Raw genomic sequence first — 18875 nt, 5'->3', positions numbered from 1 at the left:
GTCACCCATACGGTGACACTTATTAATTATATAGTAAACACTTTCCTTATCTGTGGCTCACTTTCATCATCTGGAATGAAAAAATAACATCTATCTTAGTATATTTTTGTGTGGATTAAATTAAGATTGGCACATTGTAATCAATAATCCAATAAATGTCTTCATCGTTATTATAATCCCTGCCGCTAGTGCCAAGAGTAGTACGGTTATGTGTTTAGTTAGAACAGAAAGACACCCTGATTTAAGAACTGAATTATACCCTAGATATAAATAGATGTGAGTAACATACTGCTAACTCATAATTTGAAACAATGGGGAAAAAAATGGTTGCTTCAAATGTAATTGATTCCAGATGTTTGCAGAGTCTGCCCCTGCCAGCAACACACACACACACACACACACACACACACACACACACACACAGAGTATTCAATACCTAAGGAGTGGTGAGAAACTTAGGAAATTTCAGAAGAAACGTAGTGCATGTACTCATTCTCATTTTCTTTCATGATGCTGAAGCAAAGGACCAAATGCCCAAACAGGAGCTTGTTCCTCTAGCTTGTTTGACAGTCTGTCTGAGACAAAGCGTTTCCCTTTTGTTTTACAGGTTCGTTGGGGTGATAAAGGATCCACAGAAGAGGGTGCAAGGCTGGAGAAAGCCAAAAATGCTGTCGTGACGATACCGGAAGAAGCAGAAGAAACCGTCAGACCCAAACCACCCCGGCCCAAACCCATACACCAGCCCCCGCAGACAAAGTGGTACACACCAATTAAGGTAACTGTTACAATCCTGTTTGATTTAACAGAATCTTCCTAGAGAAACTGACTGTGTGTGTGTGTGTGTGTGTGTGTGTGTGTGTGTGTGTGTGTGTGTGTGTGTGATCGCTCTTCTCCCTTCAAGGAAGATGAGGATGCATCAAAGGATAATCAGTTTACGAATGCCTGCATCCTTTCTTGGCAGCCATAGCCTTATTTTTGTGGTTTTTCTATAATTTATGAAAGATTTGAGAGTAGGGAATAAGAGCATACCCACTTTCTTTGAACGCTACATTTATTCACCAAATAGAGGTTGAGTGTGTTTCCCTGAGAATTTCCGAATTGTGTTTTCCTTTAGGGCCGTCTGGATGCGCTCTGGGCTTTATTGCGTCGCCAGTACGATCGGGTGTCCTTGATGCGACCTCAGGAAGGGGATGAGGTTTGTATGTGGGGATGTCTCGGCAAAGAGCTGGTGGCTTGGGTCAGCATAACGAAGGTAGTGAAATAATAATCAAAAATAATTTAAAGACTTTATTACACGGTGGAAAGGATGACTGTGTCAATTCCTTGTTCCTTAGGATGCATAATAAATTATCTACTGTTAAAATACCTCTTCAAGCTGCAGTTTAACACCTGTCCCTTTTCAAGAAATGCATTTAAAATGTTCTGGTTTGGAGAGCGGGAGCGATGGGACAGCGGGTGTGGCCTTGCCTCGCCCGGGGCCGGTAGGTTTGGGTCCCTGGCATTCGTATGGTACTCCTAGAATTGCCGCAGGCAGTGATTCCTGCGCGCAGAGCCAGGGGTTAACCTCAGAGCACTGCTGGATGTGACTCAAAAACCAAGAAAACAAAAGTTCTGGTATTTGTATACATTTTGTATTAAGCCTCCTTGCTTCCGTTTGGCTTAAAGGGCATCACAATGAAGGTTTTACCCTGAAGGGAATATATCAGTATCCGTTGTTGTAGTCTTTCTTTAACATTTAGTAGCAACAAGACTTGGGGAACATGCCTCAAACCATCTATTATTTTTTTAAAAAATTATTTATTGAAGTAACATTGGTTTCCAATAATATATAGGATTTAGGTGGCAGCCTCCTTATAAACAACATTTGTATATATATGTTTATATTTTATACAGCGTTTTATATATATTGTGTATATATGTGTATATCTACATAAACATGTACTTTCACCATCAAATTCTAATTTCCATCTATTGCCAACATACTGTTGACTTGCCTTTATTTTATTTACTCATTGCCCCTTTTCTCTTGTAACTAGTCTTGTTTGCTATAGTTTCAGGGTTTGCTTTTGCTTGTAATTTCTTATCTTATACATCTATGTAAAACCGTAGTTTAGTTGTCTTTCTCCATCTTAATTGTTTCACTAAATGTAATATCCTGATTGTGCTTAGTTTTATTCAGGTTGTTGCAAATAGCAGAATTTTAATTTTTTCAGAGCTGAATAGTGTTTACTCATACACACACAAATTTGCATATATACCAGATCTTATTCTCTCATCTGTTGATAAACACTTTGGTTATTTCCAGTTCTCGATTATTGTAAATAATACTGCAGTGGACACAGGGCTACATATACATCTTCAAATGGGTTGTTTTAATATTCTTCAGATAGAGACTGGGAAGTGAAATAGCTGGATCATATGGTATTTCAGTTATTAATTTTTTGAAATATCTCAATACTGTTTTACAGTGTAAATAGAAAGATAATGCAAATCTTTCTATTTGGTGCATTAAGTATTTTTCTGTTTCCAACAGCTGCTGTAGTATATCTTATGTATAAATTATGTGTCTTTAAAGTTCTAAACATTATATAGTTTCTTAGATAAGCAAACATGTCTTTAAAGTTCTAAACATTATATAGTTTCTTAGATAAGCAAACATGTCTTTAAAGTTATAAACAGCAGCTCTTTCCTTCTGGAGAAGCCTACAATCTCTCTTTAACTACAACTTCTCTCTCTCTCCATGTTTCTCTAAGTAAAACTAGTTTACTTCAAAAAATAAAATTATAAATATTATAGTAATCTGTAGTGGTGAGATACACACTTTTCTGTGTGTACAATACACAAAGACACTTGTGTGTAAATGTATTTTCCTCACACTTTTCAAAAATTGAAAGCCAGTTTTGATGGGAAATTTCATTTTTAGCAATTTGGCTTGAATTACTCTAGTTTTACCATTTCTTAACTGTATCAGCACTATTTGTTCTTGTACCAGTGTAAGAAAAATTACTTAAAACCTCTTCATATGTGACAGTGGAAAGGTCTGTTTCAGAGAGACTCCTTTTTTCTTAGAAACAACAGGTTTGTTCAGATGTTACGATGTGGTCATCATTCTCTCTCTCTCTCTTTCTCTTTTCTTTTTAAATTTTTGGGTCATACCCAGGGATGCTCAGGGGTTTCTCCTGACTCCGCATTCAGGAATTACTCCTGGTGGTGCTCGGGGGACCATATGGAATGCCTGAGATTGAACCCAGGTCTGCCTCATGCAAGGCAAACGCTCTATCTGCTATATTATCACTCTGGCCCCATCATTCTCTTTCTAACAAATGTATGATCTCCATCCACTATAGTTTCAGAGCAAGACCTTATGCTTTGTTAGGTCCTTTAGGCTTACGTTTTTAAAAGATTAACTTTTTTTTAATATTAAATTTTAAAAAAAGTTAACTGTTTTAGTTTAGTGTAAAACAAATAAATGAAATACAAATTTCAAATCTAGCCTAGTGAAATACAAAAAAATTGTCTAAATCTTAAGATTTTACTTTTGTGAAATGGGGATAATTTTTAAAACATGTGAGTTTAAGCATTTAGAAACTGTATTTAAAATAATATTGCAAATATTCTCAGCAGATCATTTGCTAGGACTCTATACAGAAAGAAGTAGCTGATTTTTCAAGCTGCCTCTTGTTAGCAGGCAGTGCAGTTAATAGAAAGCTCTCACATTTTAGGAAATTTGTTTGCTTTTGTTTAAAATCATATTGGATCTGTTGTCTGCATCTAAAATAATATATAATATATAACATCTCTAGTTACTCTTCAGTGTGTTTGACTTTCCCATTATGTGTTTTAAAACAATTTTATGTCTTTAAAAAATTTTAGCATAATTTTAAAACAGCTCTGTCTCCTCCCAGGTTATACAGTTGTTGAGTAATTTTCACCATTTTAGGAGTTTCACTAGGATTGTGTTGGTAGCAAGAGTATTGGCCAGAAAAAAAATAGTGATCCCAGCATTCTTGCCCATGTTTTATGATGTCTTTTGACTCTCCGGATAAAATTAAACTTTTAGTCTTTCATTGTTCCTAGTAAATTTGGTTTAATTCAATAATCTATTATAAATATGTACCAGTTCAATTAATCTATTAATAATCTATTAATTATAGACTAATTCAATAATCTATTAATTCAATAATCTATTATAAATATGCACCAGTTCATACTGAGGGGTGGAAAGAAATTGTAGTTCTTGTCTCTAAGAAATCTAAATTTTGGAAAGCAAGACATATACAAAAATATTTGTTTCAGGATATGATCTGGGCCCTTAGTAGGTATGTATTAGGCTCTTGAATGTATAGATGATGAGAGATGAAATCCTCCTGGGAGGAATTGGGAAACTCTGTTTCAACATTTTAGGCTTCTGTCCTTGAAAATGTATAGATTTCATCGGTTGGAATTAGGTGAAATGGTCATTTTCATTAGTGAAGCATCATCACCAGTTCTTCCAAGGCAGCCAAAAACCCAGTGATTTGTGGATTACCAATAGTCTGGGAGTTAAAGTTAAAACTTGAATAACAGAATGAGAATAGAACAGAAGAGATCTTTGAGTTGGACCCATTAATGTATTTGAATTCTAAAATGATGCAGTGCTTGTGTCAGTCTGTTCAACAGATATTTTTCTAGTGCTTTCCATGTACCAAATACTTTGGGAGCTAACAATTACATTTACCATTCTTCTTAAGTTACAGTGCTTAGTATTGTCCCAGCAGGTTCCATCATTACTCGTTCTTTGCATGATTGAAGGATAATGATTTCATTATTTTGACCAAGACTTCTTTACCGGTTTTATTATATTTTGTCTGATGTAGTCCCAAAGCCTTTCCCTTCCTCTTTCATTAAGGTACCGTGATTTACAATACAATCAGTGAGAGTTTCATGCATATGGTTCCCACAACACAACCACTGTCAGAGCCCAGTTCTCCACCAATATCCCAGGACCCTCCCATCACCCTACCTCTGCCTTGCCCCTCCACAGCCAGACCCAGATAAGCTCAGTACTGCAGACCACCCCTTCAGTTCTGTTGTCTTTGGTCATCTGTTTCTCCCTCACTGTGTTTCTTTCTACCCCACATATGAGAGAGATTATTCTCTATTGCTTCTCCTTCTGACTGACCAATGCCTACTTTTTTTAATACTTGAATAAAATTTCTACAAAACTAAGATTGTTTTCAGATCCTAGGAGTATGATATAGTCCCTAAATCAGATATTACATAATTTAGCATTCTTTCTCTTTCTCTCTCTCTCTCTCTCTCTCTCTCTCTCTCTCTCTCTCTCTCTCTCTCTCTCTCTCTCTCTCTCTCTCTCTCTCTCTCTCTCTCTCTCTCTCTCTCTCTCTCTGTGTCTGTGTGTGTGTAGGCATAGGGGTGGGGTGTTGAGACACCTCTGGGCTATATCTAGCCCTGGGCTCAGGACTGACCACTGGCAAGGCTCAGGAGGCCAAATTCTCTGCTGGGGTCAAACCAGGGTTGATGCATTGCAAGGAAAGAGCCTTAACCCCTGTATTATCTTTCTGGCTCCCACGTGGAACCTCTTGGTCACATTACTGAGACATTCTGCTACAGGAACATTAGTGACAAGTGGATAAATACACATTGTAAACAGTGTAAAGTGAGTTCAGGTCAAGTATTGCTTCCAAAATAATTTGGTGGACAAATTTAGCACAGAACTTTTAGCCTTCAAGTATTTTTGTATTTAAAATATCTAGGCAAAGGAATTATAGACATTTATTGTGCATGATTAGCTAAAACTCTAGCTTATACGCCTAGTATCTATGTATGCTGTGCTTTTTTGCTTTTACCTTGAATATAAGATTTAAAAGTCTTACTCTAATGTAAGTTTAGATGTATTAATTATCAGTTGACATTTTTTCATCATATAACTATGTGTATATCTGTGTATACATATATCTCTGTAGTATACTACACATACTTTATCTTTATAGTATATATACTATTTATTTTATTGTATATATACATACATATGTTAGGCACACCTTCACTTATTTCAAATGATTTAACCTCAATTCCATGAGCACCATTTCTTCACGGTATGAAACTCATGATACTCATCACTTAACTGACATTAGTATGGTAAAACTAGGAACTTATCAAACCATAAAATTTTAGTTTGCCCTCTTATTTATACAGACATTTATTACATTTTGTGGAATTATTTGCTGAATTTAAGGTTTTAAGATACTGTAATAAATCCCCTCTTCAACCAAAGCAAGATAAAAATTACCTGGACATGGTAGTCAGATAAGCTTGTAAAATTTTCTCATTTAATGATCTGTTTCTTTTAATGATTCTTTATAATTCTTAGAGTTTGGTACTAAGTTTAATAATTAGCAGCATATAACCTTTTCCCTTTAGAAAGCGTGGGACATCTTTATCATCCATTTCCCTTTTTCCGCTTCTTCCCCATTTTCAATGTTTCCACGATTAAGAGTATTTGAGTTCTAGTCAATCTGCATCATCAATAGGTCCTCTTTATTTCACAGGATAATTTCAATATGAATTTTCTGCCTTCATATATACTTAACCTGTGCTTTTTCAGGATTAAATCATAGAAGGACACAATAAGAATCATCTCAATTGATTGGTTTAGCAGAATTAGTGGGGTATTTTTGTGGAGGTGGGGTGGTAGGTGGTTTGGGCCACATCTGGCTGCTCAGGTTTTCCTACTGGTTTTTGTCTTAGGGATCATGCCTGGCAGGGTACAGGGGACCTTATGCTAGGGATTGAAACAGGTCACCCAGTGTACTATCTCTCTGTCTCACGGAATTAATGAATTACTGTTATGTATATCATTAGAACAACTGCAGGGTACCAATATTTTTCAAATTTTGCATGATGTTTTAGGAAGTCCCTTCAACACCCCTCCTGCCTAGCCTGCCATCTCTTTTTATTCCCTTGTTTCTTCTTATACACATTTATATTTTATTTTCATGCTTTCTTATTTCTTATACCATATGCATTTCTTCTTTTTACCTCTGATTTCTTTGGAATGAACAAAGCCTTTTAAATCTATTCTTATTCTCATGATGAGTGTAAAAATCATTCCTGAGAAGGTTAACCATAATTCTGATATTCTTTTTTTATGCATGTCAAAAAGAATCACCACTAATCATGACATTTAATTATTGCAAATATTTAAATTTGCTGGATCGATAGCAGTGGGTAGGGCATTTACCTTGCATGCGGCCGACCCGGGTTTGATTCCTCCATCCCTCTTGGAGAGCCTGGCAAGCTACTGAGAATATCCAGCCTGCACAGCAGAGCCTGGCAACCTAACCGTGGCATGTTCGATATGCCAGAAACAGTAACAAGAAGTCTCACAATGGAGACGTTACTGGTGCCCTCTCAAGCAAATCGATGAACAACGGGACGACAGTGCTACAGTGCAGTGCTACAATTTAAATAATATTATTGCAAATATTATTTAAAGGGCACTATAATAACTGAAACATAAAATTTTAGCCAAAAGTAAGATTTAATTATTTGTAATATTTATCACAATTGCTTCAACAGTGAGAATCTGTACTAAGATGTTAATATTCCACAAATTTAATTTCTATTTGATTAAAAAAATACATGATTTTCTTAAATTCCAGAACTTTTTGCTTTCAGATTTCTCTCTTTTGAGAATTTGAAACAAATCTCCATGATAAGAAAACCAAAACGATGAGGCAGGAAGAGAATCAGAAGTTAGAGCATATTTGGCATGAGTAATTTTAATATATGATGGTATATTGGCATTATTATGCTTTGGCATTATTATACTTTAAATCTGAGAAGAAAACCATGCCTCAGCATTTTTATCATCTATTTATTGTGACTAGTTAGGCTTCAAAAATCAAACTGTGAAGTATTAAAATTTTTATCGGCTGTGTTTGCATATATTGACTGGGTTTGTCTCATAAGACTTCATCTTAGGAACCCAAGATTCCCAAGTGGCAGTGTTTTCTACACTCCTGGTTGTTCCATGAAACGAATTTTCTTGGTAAGCCAGGGCATATCGGTAAATGAGAAAACTAGTCGTGGTGTTCTTTTGATTGCCTTGTCCACTGATTGGTGTCTGTGGCACAAGGAAAAGTAAAACGTCCAAAATCTCATTCCCCTGAAACCAATCAGCACTTAATGAATTAAATGAAATGTTGAACTCAGCTTTCTCATGAAAGACTTAAAGGCATGTGTCTACACATGTGTTTTATATATATTATGTTCCATATAAAAGTCATTATGTAGCTCTACTCTATGTATGTATTCTTTATATACACTTTGTATATAGTAGAAAGGCTCATTGTCTATTGAAACTGCTTATCACTGTAATATTCTGATCTATTTTCCAGTAAAGATTAGGAAATTTCCAAATAGTCCTATCAGTTGAGGTTGGATCCATTGATGATCCCTAAAAGGATTTTAATAATTCATGAGGGCAAATGTGATTAGCTTTACAAGTCTTTCTCAAAGAAACTTCCTTAACATAAATTGGTGAATTCAGTTTGCAATTTTATTTGCCTGTGATCATAAAGGCTTTTGTGTGTTTATTATTGGTGATATTTCTCATGGACTATTTATACAATGGCACAACAAGCCCATATTTATTCTTGTGTGTGCATATAATAATCTACGTGTAGAAATTAGGAAGATGTCTAGAAAATTTTTCTAGTTGTTGAAAATGAATGCAATTGGATTTATACTGTCAAGAGAGAAATGAGAATTCCTTTTCACTCCTGAAATTTGAAGGAAATTAGTCATTTTTTTAATATAAAAGGAGGGAGGCAAAAAAAAAAAAGAAATAGGCAGGGCAAACGTTATGCTTCTTGAAAGACTATAAAAAAAAACAATTTGTTTCCCTTCTGTGGACTCTTGGTTTCAAAATAATAGAACCTCTGCAGCCTGTTTCCTACCTTGGAAAGCCAACCTCGCCATTTACTTATTAATTGTTTACTGCGGATCCTGCCTCTGGAGAGTTTAGTTTAATAAACAAATCAGCGCCCAGAGGGCCGACCCCTGTCACGCACGCACACTTTCCTAAACAAGCCCGTCACGCTGAGTTGCAAGCCAAACGCGCCCCTTTTATGGTCCGGGGGGCCTCGCCGGGCTCGTTTGCGGGAGATTTCACTGCAAAATTGAAGTCCTTGATCAAGTCATTGAAGGCCTTGGCATCGCAAAGAGGCGCGAGGACCGTGTGGCCAGGTGCCCCTGCAGCCCGGCCGCCGCCAGCGCCTGCAGAGCCGTCGGGGGCGGGCGGGATGCGCGGCGGCCCGGGCGCGCCTTTGATGGGGGCCGCCGCCCTCCAGGTGTTGGCCAGCGGGTCGCCGCCCACATCTGTCTGCAGCGGCGGGCCGCGCCTGCCAACGCCGCATTGTCAGAGGAGGCGGGCGAGAGCCGCACAACCGTCTTTTTTTTAAAAATTATTTTTCTTGGTCTCCCGACACAGCAAAGGTAGGCGCGGGGGTGGACACAGCTGCACTCCCTAACTTGCCTGCGGCGCCGGTGGAGACATCTAATGCAGTTTGACTCCGCTGCGGTGGGCAGCCGGGGACCCAGAGCCACTTCACAGACAACTTGGTGCCGCAGCATCTGCCTCCGAGTTCCCAGGGAGTGACGGGGGACAGCAGGTCCAGATCGGAATCTGCGCATAAACAGCCTCCGTGAAGCCCCCGGACTCTTTTGAAGGACCTGCATCAAACGCCCCGGAGAGCGCAGCAGACGGGGGTTTGGTATTCAAAGCCAATGTTTTGTTTTGTGATTTTTTTTTTTTTTTTGCAAATAACAAGGTAATTTATAAATGATGCATTACCACGCGCTGGCCTCTTTTGAGCTCAAAGGAGCGAGGTAGGGAAGCAGAAAGGCAAAGGAGGAAGAAAGCGCTGCTGTACTTTTGGAGCTGGTCCACAAGCTGATCCAATCTCCGAGGAGCTTCTTGGCTGTAATCGAGGTTATGTTAACCTTGAACCGCCTTACCTCAAGCCCCCAGTTAGTAGAAATCATTTCACACACTGCCCTAGTCCTCGTGACACCCCTGAAAGTACATTCACTGTGTTTTTAATTTGGGGGCGTTGTTTTAAAGTGTGTACCGTGGAGCTGCATATTACCCTGTCGTGAGATGCAACCAGATTTTTTTTTTTTGAGATTTTTTATTTTCAGTCAAGCAGAATTCAGGTCAAATTCACCCCTTCTCATTTATAACGGCCTTGTACCTATAAATATTTAAAATAAAAGTTTAAGTAAAATGAATTAATCATGAAAAGAAATATTTCCCCCCTTTATTTTGGTGTTGGGGCCACTCCCTGTGATGCTCAGGGGTACTCCTGGCTCTGTACTCAGGAATCACTCCTGGTGGTTCTTGAGGAATCATATGGGAGACTGGTGTGGGGGTGTATAGGATGCTCAGGTTCGAACCCGGTTTGTTCACGTTCAAAGCAAGTGCCTTACCAGTGTAATTGTGTGCACTCATGGGTCTGTGACATCATAAGTGAAAGTATTTCATCTATGAAGAACTCTGGGATTGAGGCCAGTTTGTGATCTCATAAATGGTGCGCCACATGACCAAAGTGGACAGTGGACAATGGTTATTACTTACGCGTGTTGGATGCTCTCAATTAGGGAGGATAGAGATTATTTCCAGCACGTTAGTTTCCACACTTAAATCTCTTCATTTTCTTTCTCATCCCTTTAAGCTCCCAATCAGGGGTGAAAGAAAATGGTAAGTTAGTGAGCAAGAATTATTTTCTTTTAGAACCATAATATTTTACATTGTAAATAGCACTATAGAGGCAAGTTTCAGAGGGTATAAAATAATAAAGATTCTCTAGTACTGTAAATTGTTCTCATCAATGAAATGTTTGGTTTCCTAGTCTGTGGAATTAGCTGCACCTTTGCCATGTAAAGCAAATACCAATTCAAGCTTTTCTTTAGACCAGGAAACTTAATCTAGCCAGATTACATCAACTTCCTAGGTGCCTGCCTGTCTGCCCGCCCTCCCTCCCTTCCCCCTCCCTCCCTCCCTCCCTCCCTCCTTCCTTCCTTCTTTCCTTCCTTCCTTCCCTCCCTCTCTCCCTCCCTCCCTCCCTCCCTCCCTCCCTCCCTCCCTCCCTTCCTTCCTTCCTTCCTTCCTTCCTTCCTTCCTTCCTTCCTTCCTTCCTTCCTTCCTTCCTTCCTTCCTTCCTTCCTCTATACAAAAGCCCACTCTGACAGAACTTAATGCTGGTCACGTGATTTTCAAGAACTCTGCAGGCCTGTCCAGCTGAGGACTCTAGTCCCCACCTACCACCCTCAGCACACACGCATCAGCAGGTACAGTCCTGATGGTGACTGAGCACTGCCAGAGGAGGTTCCCCTGAACCCCAGATCCGCTGTTGGCTCCAAGCAGTGCTGCAGCGTCAACTGAGCACAGCGCCGGTTCTTTGAAAAGCCACCACGTGGCCTGATGGAGCGCAGTAGTGAGGGATTCACACGGGCCCTCTGGTTTACATTTCCAGTGTTTATATTTTTTCTTTTTGATGTTCTTTTTTGGGCTGGAGCAATAGCACAGTGATAGGGCATTCACCTTTCATGCGGCCGACCCGGGTTCGATTCCTCCATCCCTCTCGGAGAGCCCGGTAAGCAACTGAGAGTATCGCGCCCCCACGGCAGAGCCTGGCAAGCTACCCATGCATATTGGATATGCCAAAAACAGTAACAATAAGTCTCTCAATGAGAGACGTTACTGGTGCCCGCTCGAGCAAATTGATGAGCAACGGGATGACAGTGACAGTGATAGATGTTCTTTTTAATTTGCCGTTTTATTGAAGAACTGTGATTCACAGGTAGTTGAGTTTTAAACATGTAATGTTCTAGCACCAGTCCCATCACTCGTGTCAACTTCCCTCCACCAGTGTTCCTGAGTCTGTGTTCCCCCCTCCCCGGGCCCCGACAGTCCACCCCCAGCCTGCCGTATTTTTAAGTGTGGTGGTTGCTGTTTGGATCTCATGTTTTTCCAGTGTTGTTGCCCCTGTGGTTTGGCTGTATGGCTAAACCTTACTCCCACATCACCTGCATCCTCTAGGCCTTGACCCGTGTTCCTCTGTTACTTCCCTTCATCTTTTTACTTCCCACCCTTGATTTCTTTCCTTCTCTGTCCTTCTCCTCCCTATGCTTTCATTTTTTAAATGTTCACTCCTTCCGCAGATACTGCAGTTCACATCTTGCACGCCAGACAAAATTGCCCTTGCCTGTTCCGTGGCAGCTTCTTCCATGGCTCAGTCCTCCCCAGAATTAGTGTAACTCCCTTCTGCTCGCAAATCACACAGGGCATAGTGCTGTTCAACCACCTCGTCTTCAGACCGAGGAAGCATCTTGCTCGCAGAGATATTATGCCTTTTAAAGAAATTCCCCATCACATTCACAAAATGCAAACCACTTGTGGGTGTTTCTGAGCAGAGAGAAACTTTCACAGGAATGATTTCCTTCCTGTCTCAGCTGTCTTCACTACTCATGACTGAATATTTCATACTTTGACTGCATTTACAGGTTCCATCTAACTACGTTGTGTCATGGAACTGAACTTTTGGCTGATGTTCAGGGCTGGAAGAATTATATTTTAGTTAATTGAATCAGTTCTATTGTAGTGCAATTAAATCATCTGTTTAGGAGTAGATTATGTCAGTATAGATGCAAATTTTACATTTTTGTTCTGTTATGGAGACTTAGTCTGTAATTATGGATTGTTAAATTGATATTTATTAAAAATCATTTTATAATTTCTGATATTATGTGAAAAATATATTATTTTCATGCAAATTCTAAATATTCAGTTTCAAAATTAAGGTGCAAGTGATGAGATAGTGCGTTATGATGGTTTATATTTCAAACAGGGCATGACATTGCCGTATCTGGCCTATATTTGTTTATTTAGAGAAACTAATAGATAAAGAAATTGGTTTGATTTGGAAGATTTTATTATCCCTTTTTCTTAAAATTGAGTTTATATTAACACGTTATATAAGTACATACTTTACAAAAAATCCTCTCTTGCTTATACATTACATTTCCTTTTTATATCTAAATAGTAATATGTGATATACCCTTAAGGTTTCTAAATAAATTTTGCTTAATATTGCTTTGCATGTTGATACTGTTTTTTCCCACTAATTTGTCTCTGAATCAAATCAAAATCGTAACATTCAGTGAAAAATCTGAAAGTGATATTACAGATAAAAATAAAGATGATTTACTTTTAAAACTTAGTAAGAAATTATGTTCAATTTTAAGCATTTTTGGCATTTTATTTTTCTGATTCAGTTAAAAATCAACCATATTATTTGAGAGGCTTTAAAGGAAGATTTTTTCTCTTTAAGCTTTTTTAACTAATGAAATTGCAGTAGGATTTACAAATTCTTCCCCACTTCAAAATTATTCTATCTTCTCCTACATTCCATCACTCTCTTTGGAAAAATCACTTGGAAAATGTGGAAAAAAATGAATGATTCTGATTCTTAAACTTCTACAGTCCTATAATGCTTCTTCTTTTTTTCTTATCGAATCACCGTGAGATAGTTACAAAAAGTGTTCATGCTTGAGTTTCAGTCATACAATGATTGAACACCTATCCCTCCACCAGTGCACATTCTCCACCACCAGTATCCCCCCATCTCGCCCCTCCCCCTGCCCCTATGGCAATTTCCCCCATACTCGTTCTCTACTTTTGGGCATTATGGTTTGCAATATATATACTGAGAGGCTATCACGTTTGATCCTTTATCTAGTTTCAGCACACATCTCCCATCCCAAATGATGCCTTCAGCCATCATTGATTTAGTGATCCCTTCTGTATTCCAACTGCCTTCTCCCCCAGCTCATGAGACAGGTTTCCAACTATGGAGCAATATTCCTGGCCCTTGGGTCTACTGTCCTTGGGTGTCAGTCTCATATTATTTTATATTCCACAAATGAGTGCATCATTCTGTGTCTGTCCCTCTCTTTCTGACTCATTTCACTTAGCATGATATTTTCCATGACCATCCACTTATAAGCAAATTTCATGACTTCATCTTTCCTAACAGCTGCATAGTATTCCATTGTGTAGATGCACCAAAGTTTCTGTAACTAGTCATCTGTTCTCGGGCACTCGAGTTGTTTCCAGATTCTGGCTATTGTGAACAGTGCTGTGCAAGGCAAGCCCCCTACATACTATACTATCTCTCCAGCCCTAAGATTTGCCTGTTGATGGTACATTTTTCTCACTTCTCACTCACTTTCTTGATGGTGCATAGACTTTCACTGCTTTGCTATCAAGCACATCACTTTAATCTTTTTTTTGAAGAATTTTAACTTTTATATCAATTATCAGTGGTTATATCAATTATCTGCAATGTTGTATTAGTTTCAGATATGAAATATAATGATCCTATATACATATATATTGAAAAATGATCCCCATAGTAAATTTAGTAAACATAAGTAACCATAAATGATCAGAAACTTGTGTACTGAGTGCTTTTAAGATTTGCTCTCTTAACAGCTTTCAAATAGGCAATTCATTAATAACCACATTGAACATGACATATAGTACATGCCTGTGGCTTATTTATTCTCGTCAACTTCATGTTAATTGGATTTGGTTCCCATTTTATTTAAAATCCATGGTTTACAAAGTTGTTCATGATGATTCGTTACAGACATGCAATATTCCAACCCCAACCCCACCACCTCTGTCACCTTCCCTCCCGCATTTCCCCCTTTCCCAAGACACCCCTCACGCCTGCCCCCATGGCAGGCCCACAATAATTTATTTTACATTGCTTGTCACCTCTAATTCGCGAACAGAATGGTCAAAAAGTATTTCAGTAGAAGAAAATTTGTGAAAATTGTTGCATGTCACCATGGGGCCCTTAAGTTCTTGTCTGAGGGTTTACTAAGCTGTTGTTGCAGGTTAAGTCTTTGTTAATCAAGATTGATTGGCTTCCACATTAACATTCCCATTCAGCCTGGTGACACATCATTTTTAGATAATGTTGGTTTCCTTCCTAACTTGTGCTTGTATATCTCTAAGAGCTTATGTGATTTCCCCTCTTGAATATCCTGTTGTCAATACGCTAACTGTGTTAACTGGCCTTACACCTTATTCTCCATGAATGATTTTAAAATTCTAGTTATATATACTTCCCTTTTAACCCATCATGCTGTGGTCTAGCCAGTGGACCTTCGGTTTCACACAACTGAGTGAGAAGGATCAAGACTTAGTCTGGGTGTGAGGCCCTGTGCCAACAAATGATAATATTTCTCCATAATTTGCATAGTGGTTAAATGAGCAGGGATTGTATGTATTAATGTCTCCCGTAGCTCCTTATAATTGATTAAAAATAGAAGGAGTTGTTGATGAGTTTTTTCATTAGATGCTAGTGATTCTTAGGAGATGCATCATTTTGATTTTGTACATTTTGAAAGTTTTTTGTTGTCATGACTTATGGGTGTACTTTGTGACTGCTCCCTGAAACTGGCCTACTAAGAAGATTAAGGCGTCAGAACAATTCTGAAATTTGACAAATTTGAATTATTACTCAGAAAGCTATAGCTGAGAATGCTAATACACAAAATTATTATTTATAAGGAGTCAATATTTATCATTCTTGGATGATGATTAATTTTTAATTTGTAATTAAATCTATTCCGTGTTTTCAGAGTTATAAAAGCATGACACAATCAATTTTCTCAGTTGAATTTTGAATAGATGAAGGCTTGTAATTTTTATTTATTTCCTTTATCAGGATTTTTTTTTGGTTTTTCTCTCATTTTCTTCACAATAGATTTGTTCTTTGTTTCTTATTTGATCCAAGAATAGTTCTTGGTGATGAGAATTTTTGTGTGATCTCTATTTGTTCCAATGAAATCATGCATTAAAATGTCAATCTCTGGGCAGGCCTGTGCTATGCTCTAAGTGTCTCATTAATCCAGTTTACAGAAATGTTGGCTTTTCCAGGCAGTGAGAAGAGAACTGACAATTGAGTTCAGTCTCTGCTCTCCAGAAGAGGTGTGATGGCTTTATCTGTCCTCGGAATCCAGATTAATGAACTAGTACTGTGCTCTTAACTACATTAGTTCCTTTCCCATTAACTGCTTAAAGTAGGGCAGCTGCCAGAGCTGGGGGCTGTGAATTTGCTAATGTCTACTTGGTTAATCTCAGACACAAAAGGCAGCAGATAACAGGATTAAGGTTTCAGGACCTCAGGTTTTATAGCCTGAAATGAGCATGGAAGGGTCGGTGGAGTGGGGAATTGAAGAGATGGGAAGAAATGTACATTGGGGAAAGAGGATGACTTCTGTCATTAATCTTAATTACTTGCCTAGAGTTTTAAATTGGAGTTATTAATGCTGAAGTTAAGCTCTTAATACTCTGTTCATGCTTTTACATCACATGCTCTTTTATGAGATAAAGGGTTAGGAGGGAGAGAGGTGTGTGGTGTGTGTGGTGGGGTGTTGTGTATGTGTGTGTGCTACATAAATATTTTCATTTTAATTTTAAAAGTAGTTCTCAGGTTAATATTCAAGCCTTCACCTTTGACAGTTACTGTTGGGCAGTTAGGAATTATAGATAAGTAATATTAAATCCAAATAAAATCTGTAGGTATAGCTATAGCAGTAAATCTGAATAATACTACTTTCATGTTTACTAGAATACAAAATACTTCACTGAAGAGGAAATATCTGATTATGGGGTGATCTAGAAAGAGGAAACAGAAACTAGAAATAATAAAAGAAGGGAAGAAAAGGGAAAAAGAAATGAAGAATGGGAAAGAGATTGAGCCTTTGAAAAACTTGCAGAGAATGAATTTACAGGGAGACAAAAATAATAGGCTGCAAAGGATATGTTCTTGCATATTCCGTGGTTACGGACAGCCCTCATCTCCTGGTATTAAGTTGAGCTGTTAAACGGTTGAGAAATCTTTTCTTAAAATTTCTTGTTTCTTCTTCCCGTGGCTGTTCCACTCAGTGTCTTCTAGTTTAATCTTCCTTCATTATTAAATCTGTGTTACTGTCCTGTGATACTTTCCACTGTGAAATTGAAACCAACTATCTTAATTATGAGTATTTTGGCTATGGAAAACAGCTTGGAAATTCTTTAAGGAAAAAAATATTTAGAAAATAGTTAAGGCTCAGAATCTCAAACTTCAGAGTACAGTTTCAGAATTATAGCCCATTTCTCTGTACAGTTGGACAAGATTAAAGAAAACTTTCTGTAATGAAGATACACAACATACTAAATCAGTTTATATTTTTGTTTATTCCCCTGGTGGTTAAATTGAATTTTAGTAGCAAGCTATAGTCATAGCTTGAATATTTGTGCAAAAAATCAGTTACATATTTGGTTTCAGATACCTTTCTTTTTTACAGTAGTATTTTCTTTCTTTTATGATTGGCTTTAAATATAAATATAAAAAATAGAAAAATTATATATTTTTAGGTTTTATTTACGTACTGCTTTTGTTCACAGTAACTATTAAAAAGCTTGTGTAGGGGTCCGAGCAATAGTACAGTTGGGAGGGCATCTACCTTACATGCAGCTTTCCTGGGGTTTAATCTCTGGCATCCCATATGGTCCCCTGAGCAACACCAGGAGTAATTCCTTAGTGTAGAGCCAGGATTAACCCCTGAACATTGCTCGGCCCAAAACAAAAAAAAAACAAAAAAGCTTGTGCAAAAAATCAGCATATCTCAAAATATGTCAAGAATATAGATTTTAATTTATAGGCAGTGACGAATCAGTAATGTTTTGTGGCTGTACAATAGCATGATCAAATATAATAAGAAGGGCTGGGAACATGGCTCGGTGGTAGAGGGTTTGGTGTATGCATAAGGGTTTGATCCTTGCTCCTCTCCCTGTCCTTCCCCACAAATACCAAACAATTCAAATTAAATCCTTAAAAAAAATTAAATTAAATCCTTAGAAGCATCTCAAATGAATTTCGCTATTATCAACATTTTTACCGTTGTATATTAATTTTCATCAAATATCATCATTAGAGTCACATAAAGAGTATAATGCAGCAGCAGATAGACCGTGATTCAGTGGAAATATCATTTCTAGAAATTAAAGTAATGATTGTTTATTTTTATTTTTTTACTTCCCTTTTTTGTTCTTATCTCCTGATGGGGAGTTGCTGCTTGGCTGTTTGGTTTGCTTGAAGTCCGCTTCCAGGGATCCCAAAGAACCTTGCTGCCAGGATTACATTGGCATCGGGATGGGAGTATGGTGCTGGAAATTTAACCCTGGGCTTCGGGTTGCAAGGCAGGCACCTACACTTTTGCTCTTGGACATAATCTATTTTGCCAGAGAGGAGTTAGTTTGGGCTATGGCCAGCAGTGCTCAGAGCTTACTCCTAGAACTGTGCTCAGGAATAACTTTTATCAGTGCTCAGGGGACCTTATGCAGTGCCAGGAATTGAACTGAAGTCAATCACGTGCAAGGCAAGCACTTCACCAGATAAAATTCATATTTTATTTTGGTTTGGGGGGCACACCTGGAGATGCTCAAGGGTTATTCTTGCATTTAAAAATTACTTCTGGTGGTGTTCGGGGGACTATATGGGATGCCAGTATCAAACCTGGGCCAAATGCATGCAAGGCAACAACGTATCTGCTGTACAGACATTATTTTATACATTTCAAGGACACCAACCTCAGTTTCATAGCAAAAAGTTTTTTTATTTTTTAATTAGAGATTAGTGTCTTCAAATATTTACCTTCATTTGTCATGGGTCATCTTTTTATTTATTATTATTATTATTTTTTGGCTTTTTGGGTCACACCCGGCAATACACAGGGGTTACTCCTGGTTCTAC

General features: G+C 38.1%; 1 protein-coding gene across 2 annotated transcripts in view; it reads left to right on the top strand.

Annotated features, from left to right (window-relative positions):
* Window positions 1-18875, top strand: part of ANTXR2 (ANTXR cell adhesion molecule 2) — a 147937-nt gene that overhangs the window by 86274 nt on the left and 42788 nt on the right. The window contains exons 15-16 of one of the 2 annotated variants that reach the window (XM_055140639.1): window positions 608-775; window positions 1115-1195. In XM_055140639.1, coding sequence (XP_054996614.1) covers window positions 608-775; window positions 1115-1195 — 249 coding nt within the window. Of the gene's footprint in view, window positions 1-607; window positions 776-1114; window positions 1265-18875 lie in introns of those variants that run through there. The other variant, XM_012934024.2, reaches the window with a different exon arrangement.

Source organism: Sorex araneus, chromosome 5 (assembly GCF_027595985.1).
Source record: "Sorex araneus isolate mSorAra2 chromosome 5, mSorAra2.pri, whole genome shotgun sequence".
Classification (NCBI taxonomy): domain Eukaryota; kingdom Metazoa; phylum Chordata; class Mammalia; order Eulipotyphla; family Soricidae; genus Sorex; species Sorex araneus.
Note: the sequence above shows the minus strand (reverse complement) of the source record. Positions and strands in the feature narration are given on the sequence as shown.